At 35.0% G+C, this 25,416-nt stretch overlaps 4 protein-coding genes across 9 annotated transcripts in view; 3 read left to right on the top strand and 1 right to left on the bottom strand.

The window, feature by feature from the left end:
• LOC101895310 (ficolin-2) overlaps positions 1–25,416 on the top strand; it is a 57,309-nt gene that overhangs the window by 11,265 nt on the left and 20,628 nt on the right. The window lies entirely within an intron of this gene.
• Positions 2,395–3,726, top strand: LOC101894979 (ryncolin-4). The gene is made up of 3 exons (XM_005182995.4): positions 2,395–2,629; positions 2,691–3,319; positions 3,384–3,726. Exons 1-3 carry the CDS (start codon positions 2,555–2,557, stop codon positions 3,505–3,507), a joined length of 828 nt encoding a protein of 275 aa, XP_005183052.1. The 5' UTR covers positions 2,395–2,554; the 3' UTR covers positions 3,508–3,726.
• LOC101894814 (ryncolin-4-like) lies at positions 5,909–6,690 on the bottom strand. The gene is made up of 2 exons (XM_005182994.3): positions 6,160–6,690; positions 5,909–6,080 (listed from the first exon to the last, which is right to left on the bottom strand). The coding sequence occupies exons 1-2, from the start codon at positions 6,642–6,644 to the stop codon at positions 5,957–5,959; spliced, it is 609 nt and encodes a 202-aa protein (XP_005183051.2). The 5' UTR covers positions 6,645–6,690; the 3' UTR covers positions 5,909–5,956.
• Positions 13,066–25,416, top strand: part of LOC101894655 (hillarin) — a 113,619-nt gene continuing 101,268 nt past the window's right edge. For 3 of the 6 annotated variants that reach the window (XM_059125332.1, XM_059125335.1, XM_059125326.1), the window contains exon 1: positions 13,066–14,158. The gene's annotated coding sequence lies outside the window, so the exon portion shown is untranslated. The remainder of the gene's footprint in view (positions 14,159–25,416) is intronic. The other 3 variants (XM_020036565.2, XM_005182993.4, XM_059125330.1) reach the window with 2 other exon arrangements.

The following is a 25,416-nucleotide window of genomic DNA, read 5'->3' as shown; positions in this document are numbered from 1 at the left end:
GAACGTAAATTTTCTAGGTTTTCGCTAATAAACCAAAGCTTTGAAATAAAATAGAAAAATATACAATACGGTATATGGGGGATATACGAAGACCAGGACCTGCATAAGTAATTTTTTGCCATCGGCTGTAGTACAGATTCCCAACTTCAAATACGAAATTTGAAACAATTCCCGTTAATAATCTCGCTTATATCATCAAAATACCGAATCAAGGAAAGTACCGTTATATGTGGGTTATGCGAAGACGTAGACCTGCATATGTAATTTTTTGGTTTCCGGCCTATAATGCCTCTAAAATTATAAAAATATCGAATATTGGAAGGTACCGTTACATGGAGACTATACCAAGACTTGGGCCTGCATATGTAAATTTTTGTCATAGGCTGTAGAACCCATTTATATCTTCAAATAAGAAATTATTTTCGGTAAATAATATCTCTAAAATCTTTAAAATACCGAATAGTAGGAGGTACCGTGATATGGAGGCTATATGAAAACGTTAACCGGCATGGTCCATTTACGAACTTAATCTACCTTTTGGCAATTTACACATATGTTCAGAATGTTAGCCTTTATTTCAATTCGTTCGTGATTACAACAGACACACAGAGAGACGGACATCGCTAAATCGACGTAGACTTTTAAGCTGATCAAGAATATATGTATATACTTTGTTGGGTTTGACATGAGTAGTTCGACGAGTTACGAACGGTATGACAAAGTTAATATATTTTCCATAGTATGGTGGGGGTATAAATTCCATACAAATTTGTGGAATCTTCTCAAAAAAAAAAAAAAAATAAATAAATAAATAAATAAATAATAATAATAAATAATAATAATCCGCAAATCTAACTGTAAATCAGGTGCGAATATGGACAATGCCGGTCCACGCCATCAATTACCTCCTCTACAACGTCAAAGTTTTGAATAAGTGTAATTGTTATAAAATGTGATGTAGAGTCCAATTCTCTTCTTTTGTGTCTCGTAACATCGCTCGTTACCGGAAGAAAACAGCAACATCAGCAGAAATGGTTCGAAAAGTAAAGAAGCAACTTAATCGAAACCCGCGTCGCAGTGGCCGAAAAATGGCTCGTGAGCTGAACATATCACAATATTCCATTCGACAAATATTGAAAAATGAGCTCGGGGTAAAGCCATTGAAATTCCAAAAAGTGCAAGAACTTACACCGCAACAGAAAGACCGCAACTCAAAAGAGCTAAAGAGTTGCTTCGCTTGGCCAAAAGTGGTGAACTCTCGAATTTGGTTTTCTCCGATGAGAAAACATTCGTTGTCCAGCAGTGTGTTAACAAACAAAATGATCGTGTTTACTTGCCAAAGAGGTCAGCTGAAAATTTGCACCTTCGGTTGGCCATCAGAACTCAAGCGGCGGCCATGGTGATGGCATGTGCCGCCATAACAGCCGATTGTCACTCACCGCTCGTATTAATCGACCGTGGCATTGGAATTAATGTTAATATTCTGGAGGGTGTACTAAAGTCTTGGGATGCTAAAATTTTGGCCGCAGACCTTGGACATTCCAACAGGACTTAGCACCGTCGCACCCACCACGCGCCACCCAAGAATGCTTACAAAATGTGGTTCCTCGCTTCATTTACAGCGCACAATTGCCACCCAAATCTCCGGATAACAATCCGTTGGACTATTGGACGTTTTAAGGCCATAATTCGTGCCATAGGTGACTAATTCAAGCAAATTTAAACTTATCCTAAAATTTGATGCTATTTCCGACATTTTTTGCTTTCATTCAATAAAATTAAAAAAAAAATTATGGCGTGTGACTTTTTTCACGCAGCACGGCGCAGTATTTATATTATATTTATTTAGTTTCGTTACGAAATGGACAATATTGGCCCATTCCTTCGCAACTTACTTCCTTCGGATCAACAACTTGAATTATCATAGGAGAACTCAAAATATATTTAAATAATCGAACATTAGCTCAGGATATACATCTGTCGGCAAAACCGACTAATACCTTTAACTTGTTTATTAAACAATAAACTTGAATTCGTTTTTGTTGTTTGGAGTATTTGCAACAAAATGTCCTCTAAGAATATTTTTTGTTCTTTTTTTTAGTTTTCTAGTTATTTCACTAGGTTTACTTGTTTTCTTTTAATGTCCGATAGAACGTCGTATGTGCCACACATGAGTTTGATAATTTAATATTACGAAAGAACAACCCAACCACAAACTATAGCGGTTTGGTTAGTATTTCTCTTTTCTGAATTCATATATGAAAAGTTGGATACTTCCCCCAGTGTGATGCGGTTTTCTTTATCGCTCATTAGTACTATGTTTTTGTTGCAATTTTATCTTTTGAGGAAAAAAACATATTTTTTCAGCAATTGAGAAAAGAGGACTCTGTTGATGTGGGCAAACCACTTTCTTAGGGGATTTTTTTGCATGGTAAAGAACCAAATTGAGAAAGCGCAAAGTTTTTGGAGACGCGGCTATATAAGCCGTGACAAAGCGTAAATTTCTTCAAACGTTGTACAAAAGTGAAACGAACAAAATAGACTGGATATCAGAATGGCAATGCCAGTAAAAGTTATTGTACTGCTTTTGATATTTTCAAAGCTCTTCAAAGAAATCCGATTGGAGGAGGTTAGAATGTGAGTTTGCTTTAAGTTGGTTAATTTTTAAAGTGGTGCCTCCTTCATTTTAGGTTAAAGCCATTGTAAAATCCCAGGAAAATGAAAGTTTAATAATCTTTAATATTCATGGCAAATTAAATGAGCTGGAGAAAAGCTTTCTCAACACCCATCGAATGCTTGAGGCCACCCAGGAGAATTTAACAGCCTGCTTACATGAAAACCCACAAATTAGTGGGATTTTGGAGAAAATTCACAAACTAGAGATGAGTGTAAAAGAAATTCGAGAGAGTACCAAAAGACCGGGTGACATTGTCATACAGCGGCGTATGGATGGTTCGGAAGATTTCTTTCGTCCCTGGGCCGATTACAAACAGGGATTTGGTAACAGCTCAGGAGAGTTTTTCATTGGCCTGGATAAATTGAATAAACTCACCAATTCCCGTCCCTATGAGTTGCTGATTCTTATGGAAGATTGGGAAAATGATAGTCGCTTTGCCAGATACGATCAATTCATAATTGGCACCGAAGCTGAGAAATATATTCTCAAGGAATTGGGTAAATATAGTGGTTCCGCTGGAGATGCTTTGTCATATTCGTTGGGTCAGAAATTCAGCACCAAGGATCAAGATAATGATCCGTGGAGCAAAAGTTGTGCTGTTGAATACACCGGCGCTTGGTGGTATAAGGAATGTCATCGAAGGTAATTATTTCAATATGAAACTTTATTAATTAGATGTTGTAATTTTTGCAATTATTCTTTTTAGTAATCTTAACGGTAGTTATCTGAAGGGAGAAACCAAGGAATATGCCAAGGGCGTGGATTGGGAACTCTTTCGTGGACATTATTATTCTTTGAAATTTGTTGAAATGATTTTGCGACCAACCTAAAAGTATTTCAAAAAAAAATTGAATGTAATCGAATATTTATTTTAATGTTTTAAATTAATAAATGCTATCTTAAAGACAATGGAAGTTGCAAAGAGTTAATGCATATGGTCGCGCGGCATTGGTTATGTTTAAATCGCCCTTTCGGAAAGACCAGAAATTTCATATTTAAACATTTTCAGGCATATTGAATGATTAAATAAATAACGAATAAATCGAATAGATAACACTAGTGTTGTAAGGTGCAAAAAATTTGCAAAATGTACAATTTAATATAAAGCAAAATTAAAAAAAAATCTCATGCGATAAAAAATATGAAATAAACCAGTAAGTTCGGCCTGGCCGAACTTTGAATACCCCCCCATATTTTGAAACGAATTTGGAAATTTAAAAAAAAAAATAAAATTCGTTAAAAATTTTGTTAGGATCCTAAAAATACCGAATATAGTCGTACTATTGGGGTCTATACAAAGACGTGGACCTGCATAGGAAACTTTTGTCATAAGCCAATACTATATTAAAATACAAAACTTGAAAAAAATCCGGTGAATAATGTAGCTAAAATCATCAAAGTACCGAATATGGGGAGGTACCTTTATATGGGGGGCTATACGAAGACCAGGACCTGCATAGACAATTTTCTGTCACAGGCTGAAGTACCTATTAGGAACTTAAAATACCAGATTTGAAACAAAATCATCAAACTATCGAATATCGGGAGGTACCCTTGTATGTAGGTTATATGATATCGTGGACCTATATAGACAATTCTCTTCCAGGGAATAAAGTGTTTAAAAGGAACTCCTTGTATGGAAATTCAGAGAATTTCAACAAAAAAATTGACTACAATCAATAAAATACCGAATATCGGTAGGTACCGTTGTATGGGGATATACGATTTCGTACCGATCGCTCTGTGGATATCTATGAGATATATCTATCAGATATCTGTGGGATTGGATGAAATATGTACAGCGTGAGATAAAAAACTGCAACAAAGTCAAACGCCATAATTTTTACATTTTTTCAAAATTTTATTGAATAAAAGCAAAAAATGTCGGAAATAGCATCAAATATTAGAATAAGTTTAGATTTGTTCGAATTGGTCACCTTAAGCACGAATTATGGCCTTCAAACGGACAATGAAACCGTCACACGCTGCCCGAATATTGTTCTGTGGTATTTTAGCCCATTTCTGGCGAAGCGCTTGCTTGAGGTAATCGACACTTTGGTATTTTTTAGTGCCAACCTTGCTTTCCAAAATACTCCAGACACAATAGTCCAACGGATTGGTATCCAGAGATTTTAGTGGCAATTGTGCGCTGTAAATGAAGCGAGGAAGCACATTTTGTAAGCATTCTTGGGTGACGCGTGCTGAGTGCGATGGTGCTAAGTCCTGTTGAAATGTCCAAGGTCTGCGGCCAAAATTTTAGCCTCCCAAGGCTTTAGTACACCCTCCAGAATATTTTCGCGATAATATTCGGCATTAATTCCAATGCCACGGTCGATTTATACCAGCGGAGAGCGACCATCGGCTGTTATGGTGGCCCACACCATCACCATGGCCGGCGCTTGAGTTCTAGTGGCCAACCGACACATTTTCAGCTGACCTCTATGGCAAGTAAATACGATCATCATTAATTTTGTTTGTATAGAAACTGCTGGACAACGAATTTCGGCAGAGAAAAACAAATTCGGAAGTTCACCACTTTCGGCCAAGCGAAGCAACTTTTTAGCTCTTTTAAGTCTATTTTCTTTATGTTGCGGTGTAAGTTCTTGCACTTTTTGGAATTTCAATGGCTTTACCCCGAGCTCATTTTACAATATTTGGCGAATGGAATATATTTTTCTGGAAATTTCTGCAGCAGTCAGAAGTTTGTTGCAGTTTTTTCATCTCACCCTGTTTATTGGTACCTCCCTATATTTAGTATTTTGACAATTTTAGCTCCATTTTTCAACGAAATTATTTGTAATTTGGAGTTCGCGATGGGTATTACCTATGACCGAAAATCTTCTGTGCGGTTCTACGTCTTTGGGTAGCACCTCTATATTCGGGGTTTTTTAGGATGCCATCTTCATTTTTCAGAAATAAAACTTGGTATTTCGAAAAACTTGGCATTTTTCAACGGATTTTTTTTTATATTTAAGAAGTTCCTTCCAAATGGTGGATGTTATTAACGTTTCGGCCTTATCGAACATAGCTGCTATTTTACTTCTTTAATATTTTAGAAATCAGTTAATTAAAGCGCTTATCAAAAATCCGCTATTAATATGATTTTATAACCAAGTTTTAACATAACAAGTTATTAAATTTCTTCAATATGAAAATTTAGTTTATTTAAATATATTTGTTTATTCATTAATAGTTATATAACACACAAAATTTAATTAAAAACTTTACTACAAAATACATGATTCAACGAAAAGCGTTTCCTTACACTTCACCCCCTGATCAGCAACTACATTTGGGTTTCAAAATTAACTCAATCGATTTCATGGAGTAATTATATCCCATAAATGTCAACCAATTTATGCCTTTTCCAAATTCATTATTGCCATAGAGGCCATTGGGATTGCTGCAAGAAAGGTGGACATGCATTCACATGAATGATTGTAAAGTGAGGGTATATAATGAAATATTAAACCCCCCCTTACCATTGATGACAATCCTTGTACCACCAGGCTCCAGTGTAACGAATAGCACAATTGCCAACCCATGCATCGTTGTCACGATCGATTGTGGTGAAATTCTGTCCCACCGAATATGACAGCGAATCTCCAGCCGATCCAGTATACTTACCCAAAATTTTTAGTTTATAATTCTCGCCTTCACCGCCCACAATTATCGAATCATAATTGGCATAACGTCGATCTCCATCCCAATTCTCCATGACACACAGCAGTTCATGGGGACAGCTATTGGTGCGACGACTTATCTCATCCAATCCGAGGAAAAAATTGGACGAATCGCCGAAACCACGTTTGTAATCCGACCAGGGCCGATAGAAGTCCACAGAGCCATCGGTACGTTTTTGTATGGTAATTTCGCGGCAATCATCCCAATTTTGCATGGAAATTCCAATGAAAATATTCAAAAGCAATACCAACAAAAATAATATTCTCAAGGAAGAAGATGTCATTTTAAATATTTTTCAAGTGCTGTTGGTTTTTTCCAAGTGAGAGAGAATTAAATTCAATGCTATTGTCATACCAGCTGTTGCTTTTATACAAAAAATTGCCTGCTCGAAAATTTGGTTTATAACTGTTTATCTGCTGATGTTTTTATAGCCCACTTAAAACGTGCCTCAGCGTAAGGGTGTCGAACTGCAGAGATAATTGTCGGCAGCTAGGAATTCAGCAAACTTAGTTTAACCCCATCGATACATATGTTGCTGCGAACCTAGAATTTATACTTAATATAGGTAAGGTCTTTGCTCTGAAACAATATTGGAACGATAAGAAAGTATTTTTCTTTTTTGGGCCCTCTTTTTATGGCTACAGATGGTAAACCAAAATACACCTATACCTAAAACTACCTTTATATAAGGGTTGTACCATGTATTGACATGACCCATTTTTATACCTTCCTACTTGAAAAGGAGGGTATATTAACTTTGTCATTCTGTTAGTAACATCCCTAAATATTCGTCGTAGACCCCATATATATTTAACGATGTCCGTCCGTCTGTCTGTTGAAATCACGATAGAGCCCACATTATTTGATGTATAGCTTCAAAATTTAGTAGGACAATTTGTATTGTATCTAGTATGGTTAGTATGGAGAATTAGATATGTCGGTCCACGTTTAAGTATAGTCCCATATAACAGTAACTCTCGACTTTCGGTATTTTGTTGATTTTTGCACATTTTCCCTCGGATTTGTCTAAAAATTGGTATTTGTAGGTCATAATAGTTTCTAGCTCGTGTGGCGAAACATTGCATGTATAGGTCCAGGTTTGGTTTAGCGCCCATATATAACGATACTGACCGATATCCGGTATTTTGATAAACCTAGTCACATTTACGCACATAATTATTTCAAATTTGGTATTTTTGAAAATTTGATAAATGACAATCCTTAAAGTATAAAATTGTCTGTAGAGGTTCCCGTTTTTGTATGGCCCCATATAACGGCCTCAATCACTTTGTGTTTTTTTGATAAGGTTAACTGCATTATCCAAACGGTCTAAGTGTTACTTTTCTATTAAAATGTTTCGTTTACCCTAATATGGAGGGTATTAAATTTTGGCTCGGCCGAACTTAATGTTTTTTAACTTTATAAACCAGTGATTCTTGAAGCAATCCGAAGCCCGCTATCAAATTTCAAAACTCTATATTAAATCTTATGAAATATTTCTTAAATTATAGGACCCTATTGCAAACATAGACCCTTAGTTCCTTTTGGTGATCTGCATAGAATCACATTCTGGGTCGACGTCCGTCTCTCTGTCCACGTATTTTTGTAAACAAAAATCAAGATAAAATTTTGCACAAAACATTTGTTTGGTCCCATGACGAACCCTATTGAAATTGGAAATAATCGGTCAAAATTTAGATATATCTCCCACATATATTTTCGCCACATTTGCATTTTATTGTGCACCAAATATGTAATATTGGTCCAAATAGGATGGCATTTCGCACGTATAACCAAATTGGGCGTAGAAACTAGTGTGTCAAATTTGATGGAAATCGGTTCAGATTTGTTACATTTCTCCTCCACAGCCGTGATATGCACTACACTCGTAACAACGATACTCGAAGAAAAATTTTAAATATATAATAAATTTTATCGAGATCGGTTCAGATATGGATATAGCTCCTATATATATCTTGACTAGATTTCAAGTTTATTGTGAACGAAATGGGTAATATAAGCCCGAATTTTATGGATTTCGGAACATACAAATGAATTTAGTCTTGAAGAAAGTGTATCAAATTTAAAATCGGTTGGGATATAGCTATAGGTCCCATATATACGTTTCATCAGATTTTTCATTAAATTTTCCGTAAAATACTCTCCACAACAGCGCTATTTGGTGGCAACTATCAGCATAGAAATGCCTCTGCTAAATTTTATAGAGATCGGGTCAGATTTGGAAAAACCTCCCAAATATTACATGCAAATTGGTGTAGTGTATCATAAACGACTTTGGTCTTTCTTTACAATTTCTTTTTTATCTACAAACCGAATACTATTAAATCAACTTTGAATTATCCTATTTGGACACTAAATTTAACAGATACGCTCAACTTTGGTAGTGATTTAAGGGTTAATATTAAATAGTTTTTCTCTAGTAATTCAATAAATTGCGCCTGAAAGTATGCTCATTTTTGTCTAATTTGCTTTCTGCCTACATGGTAACAAGACAACAGTTAATTAGAATCAATCGGCAAATGTTCGATAATGTAAATAAATTTTGACATCTATTATGATTATTAATACTGTTGGACTATATTGGTTACTTCGTTCACTTTATATGAGACAGAAAAAGTTATTGAAATTGTGACCCTTTAAGGGTTAGGTACCAGAAGGGGCTCGCAGATACATATCATATTCAGAACAGATCTTGCGTTAGCAAAAATGTTTGTATGTTTGCAATTTGAAGAGAGTTGGTTTCTTATTTCGCTTTCTTTGAGAGTTTTTTCTTCAAATTTTTGAACCCTATGTGGGGGAGGTACAAGAAGAAATGGTCGGTTCCCCCATTTTTACAACAGATCTTGCGTTAATGGAAATATTAATTTCGCGTTTTATGAGCGCCATTGATATTCAAAATGTTGATCCTTCGTGGCGGAGGAATGTTCCGATCTCTACCATCTTTATAAGCTTCATGGGTATTCAAAATTTTGACCCTTTGTGGAGGAGGTACCAGAAGGAATGTTCCAATATATCCCATCTTCACAGCAGATCTTGTGCTAGTAAAAAAATGTGATGTGTGAAATATGAAGAAAACCGGATGTTTATTTCGGATGTTATGATCGTTTTGATTATTCAAAATATTAACCCTTTGTGAGGGTCACACCAAACATTGGGTTAATAAAAATATTGTGATGTATGTAATTTTAAGACAATTGAACACTTACATCACATTTTATAAGAATTATAATTATTCAAAATTTTTAACCTTTGTGGAGGAGATACTTGATGGAGTGGACCGATATTGTCCATTTTCGCACCTAACCTAGCACTGATACAAATAAGAAGATTTGCAAAGTTGGAGCAGAATCGGATTATCCTTTCTCTTTCTGTGCAGTAAAATATATTGAAAATTCCGACCTTTTGTGGAAGAGGTACCAGAAGGAATGAACCGATCGCTAGACCGACTCCAAATGTCCTAAAATGGATATGGTCCAAAGAAAAAAAAAAGATGTACGTTTTGGTGCCTAGAGATGAATCTTTTTGTGTTCTTTTTTGTCATTGATTATTATATGAATTCAATTAGTAAAAGGGAAATTAACGATTATTGCTGAATCGTGCCATTACTACGAACAAAGGAAGGTACAATTGAAAGGGGACTATAGTACGAGAACGAGAGATAGCGTAACATGGGCGCTACAGGAAATCGTGGACCGACTTATCTCATTATACCCTCAGCTTTATGGCTACATAGGGTATTTATCATTTGATAGCACCAAAACGTGCTTCATCGAAAAAACGAGTATAAACCCTAGGTATCTTTGGGTCAATTCAGCACGTTTGGGGTCGATCTAGGGATGTCGGCCGCCAGCCCGTCTGGCCTGTAGGCACGATAGCTCTTGAAATGCTTATCTGATTCGATCCAAACTTGGTACATCGTATTACTATTATTATTATTATTATGATTATTATTATGATTATTATTATTATTATTATTATTATTATTATTATTATTATTATTATTATTATTATTATTATTATTATTATTATTATTATTATTATTATTATATTATTATTATTATTATTATTATTATTATTATTGTTATTATTATTATTATTCTTGTTATTATTATTATTATTATTATTATTATTATTATTATTATTATTATTATTATTATTAATATTAATATTATTATTATTAATATTATTATTATTATTATTATTATTATTATTATTATTATTATTATTATTATTATTATTATTATTATTATTATTATTATTATTATTATTATTATTATTATTATTATTATTATTATTATTATTATTATTATTATTATTATTATTATTATTATTATTATTGTTATTATTATTATTATTATTATTATTATTATTATTATTATTCTTGTTATTATTATTATTATTATTATTATTATTATTATTATTATTATTATTATTATTATTATTATTAATATTAATATTATTATTATTATTATTAATATTATTATTATTATTATTATTATTATTATTATTATTATTATTATTATTATTATTATTATTATTATTATTATTATTATTATTATTATTATTATTATTATTATTATTATTATTATTATTATTATCAGACTTAGTTCAAGTTCGGATACGGGCAATATCGGTCCACTCTTCAGGTACCTTCCCCACAAAAGTCAAAATATTTTCAGGAAATATCTTGCCGTATAGAACAATAAAGGATCATCCAATTTTGTGCAAATCTCAATATTTTTATCAGCGCGATGTCAGGTGCGAAAATGAACGATATCGGTCCACTCCTTAATGTACATCCCACACAAAGGGTCAACATTTTGAATATTTATAATTCTCATAAAATGCGAAATATGCATCCGATTCTATTCAAATTTCACCTATCCCAATATCAGCTGAGAATAAAACGAACTACTGCTTCTTGTACCTCCTGCATAACGGTTCAAAATTTTAAATAATTATGAAACTATTAAAATGCGAAAAGAACATCCGATCACTTTTAAACTCCGCACATATCAATATTTCTACTAACATGAAATCAGCTATTAATATGGAATATTTTGGACCACTACTTCCGGTATCTCCCCCACAAAGGGTTAAAATTTTAAAAAATTATAACTCCCATAAAATGCGAAATAAGCATCCAAATATTTTCAAATGCCACACATCCCTATATTTCTACTAACACAAGATCTGGTTAGAAGATGGTAAATATCGATCCACTACTCCCCCACAAAGCTAATAAAACACGAAACGAGCATCCGATTATTTTCTAACGTGTACATCCTAAAATTCCTATCAACATAAACTCAGATGGAATATGTCGTACCACTCTTTTTGGTACCTCGCACCTGGCCCAACACTAAATAAAATTGGATGATTCTTTCGTATTCTATGAGGTTAATTATTTTCTGTGAAAATTCTGACCTTTTGTGTGGGGGGTACAAGAAGAAGTGGACCGATGTTATCCTTCTCTGAACTCGATCTAGGTTTAATAATAATGTTGCCATGTACCAAGTTTGGACCAAATCGGATACTCCCTTCGCCAGCCAGCCAAACATTTTTGCCTTATCAAGAGAAAACTCAAAACATTAATTGCTTTGCTTTTCCGAAATCAACAAAGAAAACAATTGTTTTAATTTTTTTTTTTTTTCAATATGAATAATATATTTTGACATCGAACTAAATTTTACATTTCGAAATTTAATCACAAGAATGTATTTTGAACGCGAATCTGATAATGTGTGACTTGTTCTTTGGTCATGATTGTCTCTAAAGTCCTTCATCAGAAATCAAAAGACTTAGAAAACAAACGTTCGAAAAGAAACACCAACGAAAAAAAACCTCCATTGGCAACTCTGTTAACTATTTGCAAAGAGAATATTGACATATTTTTTGAAACAAATCCAAATAACTAAAATTCCAATTGGAAATATAACACCATCTTAATATGGAGTCTACATCTCCCTCTCTTGTAGGCAGAAAATGCTCAGACTCCAATGTTAACAAATACTCTTACTGTACTTGTCAAAATATTTGAGGTTGGCAACACTTGCCATAACAGCAGTGTGTAAGCTGGACTTAACAGCAGCCAGACCAAAACAGAGATACTCTCCCACACACACACAAATGCAAAGCAAGTGCACAATCTCAGCGGATAGAACTTCAACAACGGCAATGGAAGCGGACATAACCAAAAATGAGTATCAGCAACAAAAAGAACAACAACAACAAGTGAAACAGCAAACAAGTGAATGGGGCTGGGAACTCATGTGGCTAATGGTGGTGGCGTTGTTGGGCGGCCATACTCACATCCATACATACATCCATCGATACCCATATGGATATGGTATGCCCAAGAGAGCGTGTGGTGTGAGGAAGTTCATTTGTGAGGTGGCTTGTTGCTTGACTGACTGCCTGCTTGCCTGCCTGCCCGGCTGGTTAGATGATCTCACTTTACACTTTACGACCAAACACAATACAACAACTACAAGCCACGGTTATGGCTGCAACAACAATTAAGTTCGGACTCCGTGTTTGGGAATGTAAGTCAGAGGCTTTGTTTGCCCCAACAGAGAACTGCAAGTGGAATTAATTATCTGTGAAATAGAGAGGGAGAGAGTGATTTTGAATAGTATATGTGAGAGAACCTGAGAGCACTAAATGAAAGGCATCAGTTTGTTGGCTATGGAACCAGGCCGGGTCTCAGCCATTATCAAATGCTGTTAGCTTTGGAAACAACAGTTACGAGTGGAACGTTGCCATTGAGAGTACATCGAAGCGGATAAACTTAGCTAAACGTTGAAAAGTTACAAAGAAAATCGCCGTAGAAGAAGAGCATCTAACGTGAGTGGGTCTAAAAACAACAACAAAAACGAAGAAAAAACTCCAATTACTTGAAGGTGTCTAGCAGCAGCACAAAAGTGGAGAAGTGAAAAACCCCCCCAAATACAATTGTAGTGGCAGCAACAACCATACAACAAAGAAAAGAAAACTATTTGCATTTTCCCCGTGAATTGTTGCTGTTGTTGGGTTGTTGTTGTTGGTGTTTTTCCTCTAGTGTGTATTTTTTTTCTTATATGAAATTTTCGTGTGGTGTGGTATCTTCCGTGCCGTCTATTTGCCTGTCAGTTTGTCTGACTCGATCACTTGTTGTTGGCAATTCGGTTGGTCTTACGGTGTTCGTTTATCCCAGCAGCAGTTAAACCGTCTAAAATACAAACAGCAACAACAACAAAAGTGTGAGGTGTGGTAGTGTTCAGTTGGAGCGTAGTGGTGGTGGAAATAGCAAAAAAAAAAAACAGCAGTTACAACAACAATACATACATTCTATTATACATATTTTGAAAGCCGAACATACACACATACTCAAGAGAAGTAAAATACATAAACAACAACAAACAAACGAAAAGCGAAGAATATCCATCATCAAGAATAAATCGTGGCCAGTTACAAAGAAAGAAAGAAAATTCGTTTCCCAAAAAGAATGAAAAAATAAATAAAATAAAACAGAAAAAAGTGCAAATCAAAAAACATAAATTTTCTAGAGAATAATCGAAGAATTTTGAAATTGACAACAAAAAGAAAAAAAAAAACAAAACACGGCACGCCAAACAACAACATGCAAACATGAAATTGTCATAAATAAAAAATAAAACTTCAATCACCATCCAAAAGAGAATAATTCGGATAATAACAAGAATTTCGATGCAGACTGCAAGAATAACAACAAAAGAATTCGAAAAGTTTTGAGTTTGAATGCCAGATATCAAAAAGGTAAATATTATGTCAGCTAATCATCGAATATAAGTGATTAAGAGTGGGAGAGAGCAGGATGTCTGATCTCGTGTGCGAAAATGTGAAAAAACTTGTTGATTAATGGTAAAGTGTTGTTTTTAATGTTTCCTGCCGTGATCGAGGGGCGTTAAGGTATATATTTGGTTCAATACAGGGAATAATCACGGAAAAACTTTACAGATTATGAAAGTAGAGCCAAAAATGACGTCACACGTATTGCTGTTTTAAAAGGTTACATAGCAAAGAAACCTAAATAGAGGATTAAGATTCGTTGGAATCCTTGTTTTTTATGCCCAGACCTCCATAGTATGGAGGGTATATCAAATTTGCCATTCCGTTTGTAACACTTCGAAATATACATTTTAGAGCCCACAAAGTATATATATTCTTGATCAGCATAAAATTCTGTGTCGATTTAACGATGACCATTCATCTGTCTGTGTGTCCGTCCATCTGTTGAAATCACTCTAGCTTTTACACATACTGAAGTAGGTTGACAAAATTTTACTCATATGTGTGTGTGGTCTGCAGAATTTTTGGTATTGGGTTCACGCTTTATAGGTTATATAGGTCCACATTAAGTTATAGCCCCATAAAACTGCACTTCCCTATATACAGTATTTCAATGATTTTAGTGACATTACTCACCGGGATTGTTTCAAGTTCCTAATCGGAACCTTAGCCTATGACGGAAAATTTACTATACAGGTCCAAGTATTCGTATTGCCCCCATATAACTATACCTATATTCGGTATTTTGATGATTTTAGTGACACTGGAATTGTTTAAAATTTCGTACTTGAAGTTCGTAATGGGTACTACAGTCTATGACAGAAAATTGCATATGTAGGTCCAGGTCTTCGTATAGCCCCCATATAACAGAACCTCTCCATATTCGGTATTTTGCGGATTTCAGCGACATTATTCACCGGAATTGTTTCAAATTTCGTATTTGAAGTTCCTAATGAGTACTACAGTCTATGACAAAAACTTGTCTATACAGGTCCAGGTCTTTGTATAGCCCCTATATAACGGTACCTCCCTACATTCGGTTTTTGATGTTTTTAGCTGCATTATTCTCCGGAATCGTTTCAAATATTGTATGTGCAATTCGTAATTGGTAATACAGCCTGTGACAATAAATTGCTTATGCAGGTCCACGTCTTCGTACAGACTCCAAAATAAGCGCAACTTCCTATAACATTTTAACAGAGTTTTAACGAATTCTCTTTTTATACCCTCCACCATACTATGGAGGGTATATTAATTTTGTCATTCCGTTTGTAACTCCTCGAAATACTCATGTCAGACCCAACAAAGTATATATATTCTTGATCAGCGTAAAATTCTAAGATGATTTAGTCCTGTCCGTCTGTCTGTCTGTCTGTTGTAATCACGCTATCTTTCGAACAAATTGAGATAGAAGGCTAAAATTTTGCACACATGTATATTTTGCCAGTAGGCAGGTTAAGTTCGTAAATGGGCCATGTAGGTCCAAGTTATCATATAGCCCCTATATAGCTGTACCTCCCGATGTTCGGTATTTTGATTATTTTAGCGACATTATTCACCGAAATTGTTTCAAATTTGGCATTTGAAGTTCGTAATGGATACTACAGCCTAACACAGAAAATTATCTGTACAGATTCACGTCTTCGTGTAGCCCCCATATAAGGGTACCCCCCCCGATATTCAATATTTTGATGATTTTAGCGACATTGTTTACCGGAATCGTTTCAAATTTGGTATTTGAAGTTCGTAATGGATACTACATCCTAAGTCAAAAAATGAGCCATGTAGGTCCACGTCTTATATACCGTACCTCCCTATATTCGGTATTTTGATGATTTTAGCTACATTATAAACAGATTTTTCTTCAAGTTTCGCATTTAAATATTGTAATAACTTATGACAAAAGTTGCCTGTGTAGGTCCACGTCGTCGTATAAGCATTTGGTATTTTTAAGATATTAACAGAATTTTTAACGGATTGTATTTATTTATTTATTTATTTATTTTTTTTTTTAAATTGTCAAATTTGTACCAAATGGTGGAGGGTATTTAAAGTTCGACCCGGCCGAACTTACAGCTTTTTTACTTGTTTATTTTATTATTACCTCGTACTGCTTTTTAACTTGCTGGTACATAGTGTCTTCAGCAATATTACTGATAACAGTACGAGGACTATTTTTTCTGGAACACTGTAACCATTATACAAGTAAACAAACGGGATCTGTTTGTTCATTTTTCCAAGAATGCTTGAAGTATCAGTCGGTTTTGCCGACCCTTAGCCTAGTGTTACGATTATTCAAGCTTTTGACCCTTTATGGGGAAGGTTCCAAAAGAGTTGGCCAATATTATCAATCACGTATATGACCTAGGTCTGACATATATATGACAAGGTGCCAGATTTGGTATATATTGATTACTTCCTGTAGGGAACTACTTTTCTGTATGGGATATGAGATATTTCCATATTTACATAAAGATTCTAGTTGAGAAAAATATTTAGATAAACCAAGTTTGAAAAGAATCGATTACTTGTTTCGCATTTTACGTGATATAATAATTCAAAATATTGACCTTTTGTGGGAAAGGTACCAGAAGGAATTAACCGATATATTCCATATTAACACCAAATCTGGTGTTAGTAGAAATATTGAGATATGTGAAATTTTAAGAGAAGAGGGTACTCAATTCACATTTTATGATCGTTTTGATTATTCAAAATGCTGACCCTTTGTGGGGGAGGTGCCAGAAGGAGAGGGACGACATCTACCATCTTCATAACAGATCTTGTGCTGACAGAAATATTGGTATGTGTCGAATTTGAAAGAGAATACGATCTCTTTCACTCTTTATTAACACAAGACTTGGTGTGAAGATGGAATATATCGGCCCAATCCTTCTGGTACCTCCCCCACACGGGGGGAAATGACGTGAAATGAGCATACGAGCTCATGGATATATTTTTCCATGTAAAAATACAGGCTAGATGCAAAGTTGATAATAAAGTTGCACTAATTCCAGTAACAATAACCATTAATCTCTTATAAGACAAGGGAAAGGAAATTGCTGGACGCAATTTTTATCTCAGGGTATAAGACATCAAACATTTCAGCTTGATCGAATTTATTGCCGTTATTTGTTATATTTTAAAGAAAACCATTAATCATGTCACTCTAATAAGCTAATTGTTCAACAGTGTTGCCGAGGTCAGATATCTGCATTAATTATGAGAATAGAAATATCACCGATAACCTCAATGAAATATTTCTTCATGCACATTTGATGAATATGAAACAGTGCCAAAGGCAAGGAAGTAGAGATGCTAAAAAGATAACATAAAAATAAGTCATACACATGCAAGAGAAATAAAAATTTATAAAAAGAAAAAACAGAATTTATTTAAGCAAGTGCTATATTTTCGAAAAACTGTTTTACGCATGAATGTTTAAGATAGAAAACTTGCAAGAATACTAAACATAATCCATTCAGAATGTCTACTATTTAAAGACATCATGTCATTGTTAGGCGAATTGAAAAGGTATTCTATCTGCAGGAAACTCCTAGCCCATAAAAAGTATAATATACATTAAAGACCTAAAAAAAATTCCTTTATTTTCGGAAAATATCTATTGGATTAAAAAAAGAAGTTTCAGGTAATTTGGCTAGAAAATGATGCCGAAACCATCAAAATTCCAAAGATTTGCATGTAGCATCCTATAGAGACTATAAAAAATACGGGACCTACACAGAAACTTTTCTGAGAGGAGAAATAAAGTGCGTTTAATATACCCTTAATCTTTTTGTGGAGTACATAAACAGTGATCCCATATACAGGGTGAGATACAAAAAAACTGCAACAAAGTCAAAAAATGTCGGAAATAGCATCAAATTTAAGAATAAGTTTGGATTTGTTCGAATTTGTCACCTTTGGCACGAATTATGGCCTTCAAACGGCCAATGAAACCGTCACACGCTGCCCGAATGTTGCTCTGTGGTATTTTGGCCCATTCCCGACGAAGCACTTGCTTGAGGTGATCGACACTTTAGTATTTTTAATGCAAACCTTGCTTTCCAAAATACTCCAGACACAATAGTCCAACGGAATGCTATGCGGAGATTTTGGTGGCCATTGTGCGTTGGAAATGAAGCGAGGAACCTCATTTTGTAACCATTCTTGGGTGGCGCGTGCTGAGTGCGATGGTGCTGAGTCCTGTTGGAATGTCCAAGGTCTGCGGACAAAATGTATGCTTGCACAAGGCTTAAATACATCATCCAGAATATTTTCGCGATAATATTCGGCATTTATTCTAATGCCACGGTCGATTAATGCGAGCGGAGAGCGACCATCGGCTGTTATGGCGGCCCACACCATCACCATGGCCGGCGCATTAGTTCTGGTGGCCAACCGAAGGTGCACATTTACAGCTGACCTCTCCGGCAAACAAACACGATCATTTTGTTTGTTCACAAACTGCTGGACAATGAATGTTTTTTCTTCGGAGAAAACAAAATTCGACAGTTCACAACTTTCGCCCAAGTGAAACAACTCTTTAGCTCTTTTGAGTCTATTTTCTTTCTGTTGCGGTGTAAGTTCTTGCACTTTTTGGAAAACCCATGGTTTTACCCCGAGCTTGATATTAAATATTTGAGGAATGAAATATTGCGATATGTTCAGCCCATTTTTCGGCCACTGCGGCGCGGGTTTCGCTTCTTTACTTTTCGAACCATTTAGAACCATTCAGATATAAAGAAATCACATTATCACGCTTCAATTCAATCACGAATAACTTTTTTTCTGGAAAGTTCTCACCAAAATGCTTTTGTATGCTTGTAAACAATATTATGAGCTGGCACTGGAATAATTTTAACAGCTGTCGAACGAGTGGCTGTCACTGGAATAATTTTAACAGCTGTCGGACGAGTGGCTTAGAAATTACAGCAGTCTGAAGTTGGTTGCAGTTTTTATACCCTCCACCTTGGAAAGGAGGATATATTAACTTTGTCATTCGATTTGTAACATCCTTAAATATTCGTCGTAGACCCCATAAAGAATATATATTCAGAATCAGCATAAAATTCTAAGTCGATTTAAAGATGTCTGTCTGTCTGTCTGTCTGTCTGTCTGTCTGTTGAAATCACGATACAGCCCACATTATTTGACGTAGAGCGCCAAAATTTAGCAGAGCTATTTGTATTGTGTCTAGGATGGTTGGTATTGAAAATGAGATATATCGGTCCACGTTCTGGTATAGTTCCCATGTAACGGTACCTCCCGATATTTGGTATTTTGATTATTTATGCCACATTTTTTCACGGATTTGTCTGAAAATTGGTATTTGTTGGTCATAATGGGTTCCAGTTCCGGTGGCGAAACATTGCATGTATGGGTCCATGATTTGGTATAGCCCCCATATAAATTTACCTCCCGATATTCGGTATTTTAATTTTTTTGCCACATTTTTTCACGGAGTTGTCTAAAAAATGGTATTTGTTGGTCATAATGGGTTCCAGCTCCGGTGGCGAAACATTTCATGTATGGGTCCATGATTTGGTATAGCCCCCATATATCGGTACTTCCCAATATTCGGTATTTTGATGGTTTTTGCTATATTTTTTCACTGATTTGTCTAAAAATTGGTATTTGTCATAATGGGTTCCAGTTCGTGTGCGGAACATTGTATGTATAGGTCCACATTTTGATATAGTCCCCATATAACTGTACCTCCCAATATTCGGTATTTTGATGATTTTTGACAAATTTTTTCAAGAATTACTCTGAAAATTAGTAGTTGTATATCATAATGGGTCCCAGTTCGTGTAGCGAGTCATTGTAATTATAGGTCCACGTTTTGGTATAGCCCCCATATAACGGTACCTCCCAACATTCGGTAATTTGGTGATTTTTGCCACATTTTTTCAACGGGTTCCAGCTCCGTTGGCAAAACATTGTATGTGTAGGTCCATGATTTGATATAGCCCCCATATAACGGTACCTCCCGATGTTCGGTATTTTGATGGTTTTCGCCACATTTCCCTAAGTTTCCTTTACCCTAAGGTGGAGGGTATTAAAAGTTTGGCCCGGCCGAACTTAATGCTTTTTTTACTTGTTTCATGTTACCCTGTTGATACCGTGACCGATTTTCATGGTTTTTGCAATTTTTGTTTCTCGGTATTGCGGTCACTGACTTAGCGCAGGATAGATGTACCAAAAGTTTTCTGGAAATTCGAAAAGAAAAGTTTTAAAATGGTACTAAACTTCTAAAATTGTACCATTTGGTTTGATAATCAAGGTTGGAAGATAAAATTGATATATAAAACTTGTTTGGATATGTGTACTAAGTATGCGAACTGCACTAAATGATACTAAATCTGGTACAATATGAACTTCAGTGAAGAAGAAAATTTCAAAATGTCAGCTTCATCCGACATTTTGAAATTTTCTTCTGGGGACCCTGCTGGTGGTAGGTTTGTGATAAAGATGTTGTCATGGAAATTTGTAGTGCAAGTGCACGAAAAGTACTGAATAGTCCTAAATTTGATACAATTCGGTATTGTGTGAACAAATAGTGCTTAAAATCTCAGATCTCATGTGTATCCTAAATATGTGGAGGTGGTTTCGGAAATGTGGACTAAAGAATGTAAATGTATTTAATCATTGAGATAGAGATAAAAATTCTGAAATTTGATATTTTTGGCGGTGGTTTGGAAATGCGTCCTATACGAAAACTACTAAATGGTACTAAATTTGGTACCGGATGAAACCGTGTAATTTTATATTGCGAAAACTGTTAGCGTCTAGGTTTAGGATATGGAACGGTTTACAAATGAGTTGCAAAATTGTACGAAAAGTACTTAATGTTACTAAATTTGGTATTGAGTGAAGGGATAGATCTGTAATCCTGAAATTTGTGTCACTGTTGGTGTCTGTGGTTAAGATATAAGGGTGGTTTCGAAATGTGAATCCTAAAATTTGATATTAAGGTCTCTATTAGTATCTGGGATTGAGATGTGGAGTTGGTTTTGCAAATGTGGACTACAGTTGTACGAAAAGTACTAAGTGGTACTAATTTTGAATGGAACAAGGATGGAGAGAAGTAGAATGTTTTTGAATACGAATATGGATTAAGAGATAGAACTTAAATGCTGAAATTTGACATTGGTTTCCATGGTTTCTGTTGAAATAGTTTTAAACAGAAAAGCTGTATGGTGAAAGATTGGGGAGACTTTTTGATGTAAAAGGTAAACATTTTTCTACTATTCTTTCCGAAAAATAAAAAAACTTGAAAAATGCACAAAACCTTGAAAGTCTAAAAATTTAGTACAGTGTATGATGTTGTCAAACTGAACAAATTGTGCATTTTGTTTACTTAAAAGGCCTAACACGAACTGTTGCGAATCTAAAATTTTAAGGTGGACTTTTCCCTGACATAGTATCAGATACATTCTAGTATATAATAAGTGGTCAAATGGTGAGAGTTTATATCTATCGGCAAACCGACTGATACTTTTTAACTTGTTACTTGTTATATGAAGAATCCATTCATATCATAAATATAGGATTTGGGAATATTTGTACAATGAAATAGGGCTTATGTTACATAAAAGAAATCCCCTAAACTACCAAAGTCTTCAACGGAAACCCTGCAAAATATGTCATTCTCACAAAATCTCGAGAAAATAAATGCATTTATTTGTAAATGTGTTAACATCTCTTGCCACACAGAGGAGAAGATGATACAAATACAGAGCCATAATGATCGCCAGAGAAATTCTCAGAGATAAAGTCAAATTTTAAAAGAGATGCAACGAAGCTGCGCAAAACACGCATGCATGCGGCATATAAGACAGTTGAGATTGTTGTTTTTGTTCGTTGTTGTTGTTTGTGATTAACTTTCTTTTGCACTATACAAATATGGGGAGTAGTAGCACCATAACAAGTATGAGAAGAGATCCAACAACAATGGCAATAAAAAAATAATAGGCATTATAAACGTCATCATCGTCATCATCAGCAGCGGCAGCATTCACATCAAACAAGTCATATGTGAAGAAATTTGTATGTATGAACGTTTGCATGTATGTCATAAAATAAAATTTTGTGTAAGTGTTTTTTCTTTAATCTTGTTGGGAATATGGGGTAGGTGATAAATTTAACAAGTTAAAAAGCACTAAGTTCGGCCGGGCCGAACTTTTAATACCCTCCACCATTTGCAACGAATTTGGAAATTTTTAAAAAATAAAATCCTTAAAAAATTCTGTTAAAATTTTAAAAATACCGAATATAGCCGTCATATTGGGGTCTATACGACGTGGACATACATAGGCATTGTTTGTCATAAGCCATTACCATATTCAAATTCGAAACTTGAAATAAACGGTGAATAATGTAGCTAAAATCATCAAAATATCGTATATAAGGAGGTGCCGTTAAATTGGAGCTGTGCAAAGACCTGGACCAGCATAGATAGTTTTCTGTTACAGGATGTAGCATCCATTACGAACTTGAAATACCACATTTCAAACAATTTCTGGGTATTGTACCTTAAATCGTCAAAATACCGAATATGGGGAGGTACTGATATATGGGGCCTATACGAAGACCTGGACCCGCACAGACAATTTTCTGTCACAGACTGTAGTTCCTATAACGAACTTCAAATATCAAATTTGAAACAATTCCCGTGAATAATATCGTTAAAATCATCAAAATACCGAATATCGGGAGGTACCGTTATATGGGGGCTATACGAAGACATGGACTTACACAGACAATTTTCTATTTTAGACTGTAGTATTCATTACGAACTTCAAATACCAATTTTGAAACAATTCCGGTGAATAATGTCGCTAAAATCATCAAAATACCGAATATAGGGAGGTACCGTTATATGGGGGCTATACGAAGACGTGGACCTACATGGCCCATTTACGAACATAACCTGCCTACTGGAAAAATAAATATGTGTGCAAAATTTTAGCCATCTATCTCAATTCATTCGAAAGATAGCGTGATTACAACAGACAGACAGACGGACATCGCTAAATCGACTTAGAATTTTACGCTGGTCAAGAATATATATTCTTTGTTGGGTCTGACATGAGTATTTCGAGGAGTTACAAACGGAATGACAAAGTTAATATACCCTCCATAGTATGGTGGAGGGTATAAAAAGAAGAAAATTAAGAAATGATAAGAGAAGCAAGAGGTGAATGTGCGAAAGCGAATTTATGTTTTTTTTTATTTTGAGTAGTGGAAAACAAGTGCATGTCGGTGTTATCACTCATACACACGCATACGCATACCCACAAGTGTGTTTCACAACCCATGATTGACGTTTGGAAGACATGAAGGATTGTCTCTCCATAAACACTGTAGGCATGGAAGTTTTCAACTGGGTCGTTATTAATATAGTTTATTTTCGACTAAATTTTAAATCGACTGTGGTTAGACGAACAATATATGTTACGTATGTTATTAATAACATAAATTACCATTCATTCTTTATACCCTCCATCATACATTGTATGGAGGGTATATTGAATTCGTCGTTCCGCTTGTAACTCATCGAAATAATAATTTTAGACCTAACAAAGTATATATATCCGTGATCAACGTAAAATTCTAAGACGATTTAGAGCTGTCCGTTCGTCCGCCTTTTCGTCTGTCCGTCTGTTGTAATCACACTACAGTCAAAACGAATTAAGATAGGAAGCTAAAATTTAGCATAGATCTGTATTTTGTCTGCAGGCAGGTCAAGTTCGAAGATGGGCTATATCGGTCCACGATATCGTATAGCCCCCATATAAAAACACCCCCCTTTATTGGGTATTTTGATAATTTGAGCCATGTTTTTTTATTTTCCTGTTGAGTATATAGGACCACGATATCGTATATCCCGTAGAGTCCCCATGCAACGGTATCTCACGATATTCGGTATTTTGATGATTTTAGCGACCGGAATTATTTTAAATTTCGTTTTTAAATTCATAATGGGTACTACAGCCTATAAAAATATTTCTAATGCAGGACCAACTTCGTATAGCCCCAAGCGATATTTTTCGACGGATTTTCTTTGACATTTTTTTAAGTTCCTTTAAAATGGTGGAGGATATTAAAAACTCCACTCGGCCGAACTTACCTGGGGTTTTAGTTGTTATTAATTAAAATGGTTTTGTTGTTGTTTAAAAATGCTACATGTTAAAATGAAAAATTCTTAAAATACACAATAAAATTTTGATTCGAATTCAATTTGAAGCTATACCAAACATGTGCAATGCACACCTACCTGATGCTATTTAGATCTGGATTCAGCTAATATTTATCAAACATATAAATATAGTAGCGGGTACTTGGACGAGTTGTGCTCCCGAAATAATTATAATTTGTAATGTTGGAATTATATCTCTATATCGGATCATTATACCCTCAGCCATATGGCTAGAGAGGGTATATATATCATTTGATACGGCCAAAATATGTCTCATCGAAATAACGGTTTTAGACCCTAGGTCTCTTTGTACCAAATCCGTTTCAGGACATTTGGAGTCGATCTAGCGATGTCCGTCCGTCTGTCTGTCTGGTGCGCCCGATAACTATGGAAGAGAGTATCCGTTTTGATCCAAACTTGGAACATTGTAATATTTTTATCAAACTTCAACTCTTTAAAAAATATTTTACTGCACACAAAGAGAAAGGTTGATCCAATTAAAACCCCAGCTCCAACTTTGCAAATCCTAATATTTGCTTCAGTGTTAGATGAGGTGGGAAAATGGACAATATTTGTCCACTTTATCAAGTACCTACCCCTACAATATTAATATCTCCTATAAAATGTGAGATAAGAGTCCGACTTGTCTTGTGAAATTTCACACATTACAATATTTTTATTAACCCAAGATCTGGTGTGAAGTTGGGCTATATCGGTCCTTCTGGTACCTCCCCACAAACGGTCAAAATTTTGTATGTAAGAAGCTCATAAAAACCGAAATTAATTCAAACTTGCTCAATATTTCTATCAACGCAAGGTCTCTTATAAAGATGGTAGAGATAGAAATTTTTCTTGGGTACCGCCCCTACAAAGGGTTCAAATTTTGAATAACCAAAAAGAGTATAAAATACGAAATAAGCATCAGGTTGTTTTCAAATTTAACACTTCCCATTTTTTCCAATAACACAAGATCTGCTGTGAAGATGTGATGTATCGGCCCACTCCTTCTGGTAACCTCCCC

The sequence above is a fragment of the Musca domestica genome, unplaced genomic scaffold, assembly GCF_030504385.1.
Source record: "Musca domestica strain aabys unplaced genomic scaffold, Musca_domestica.polishedcontigs.V.1.1 10, whole genome shotgun sequence".
NCBI lineage: Eukaryota > Metazoa > Arthropoda > Insecta > Diptera > Muscidae > Musca > Musca domestica.
Note: the sequence above shows the minus strand (reverse complement) of the source record. Positions and strands in the feature narration are given on the sequence as shown.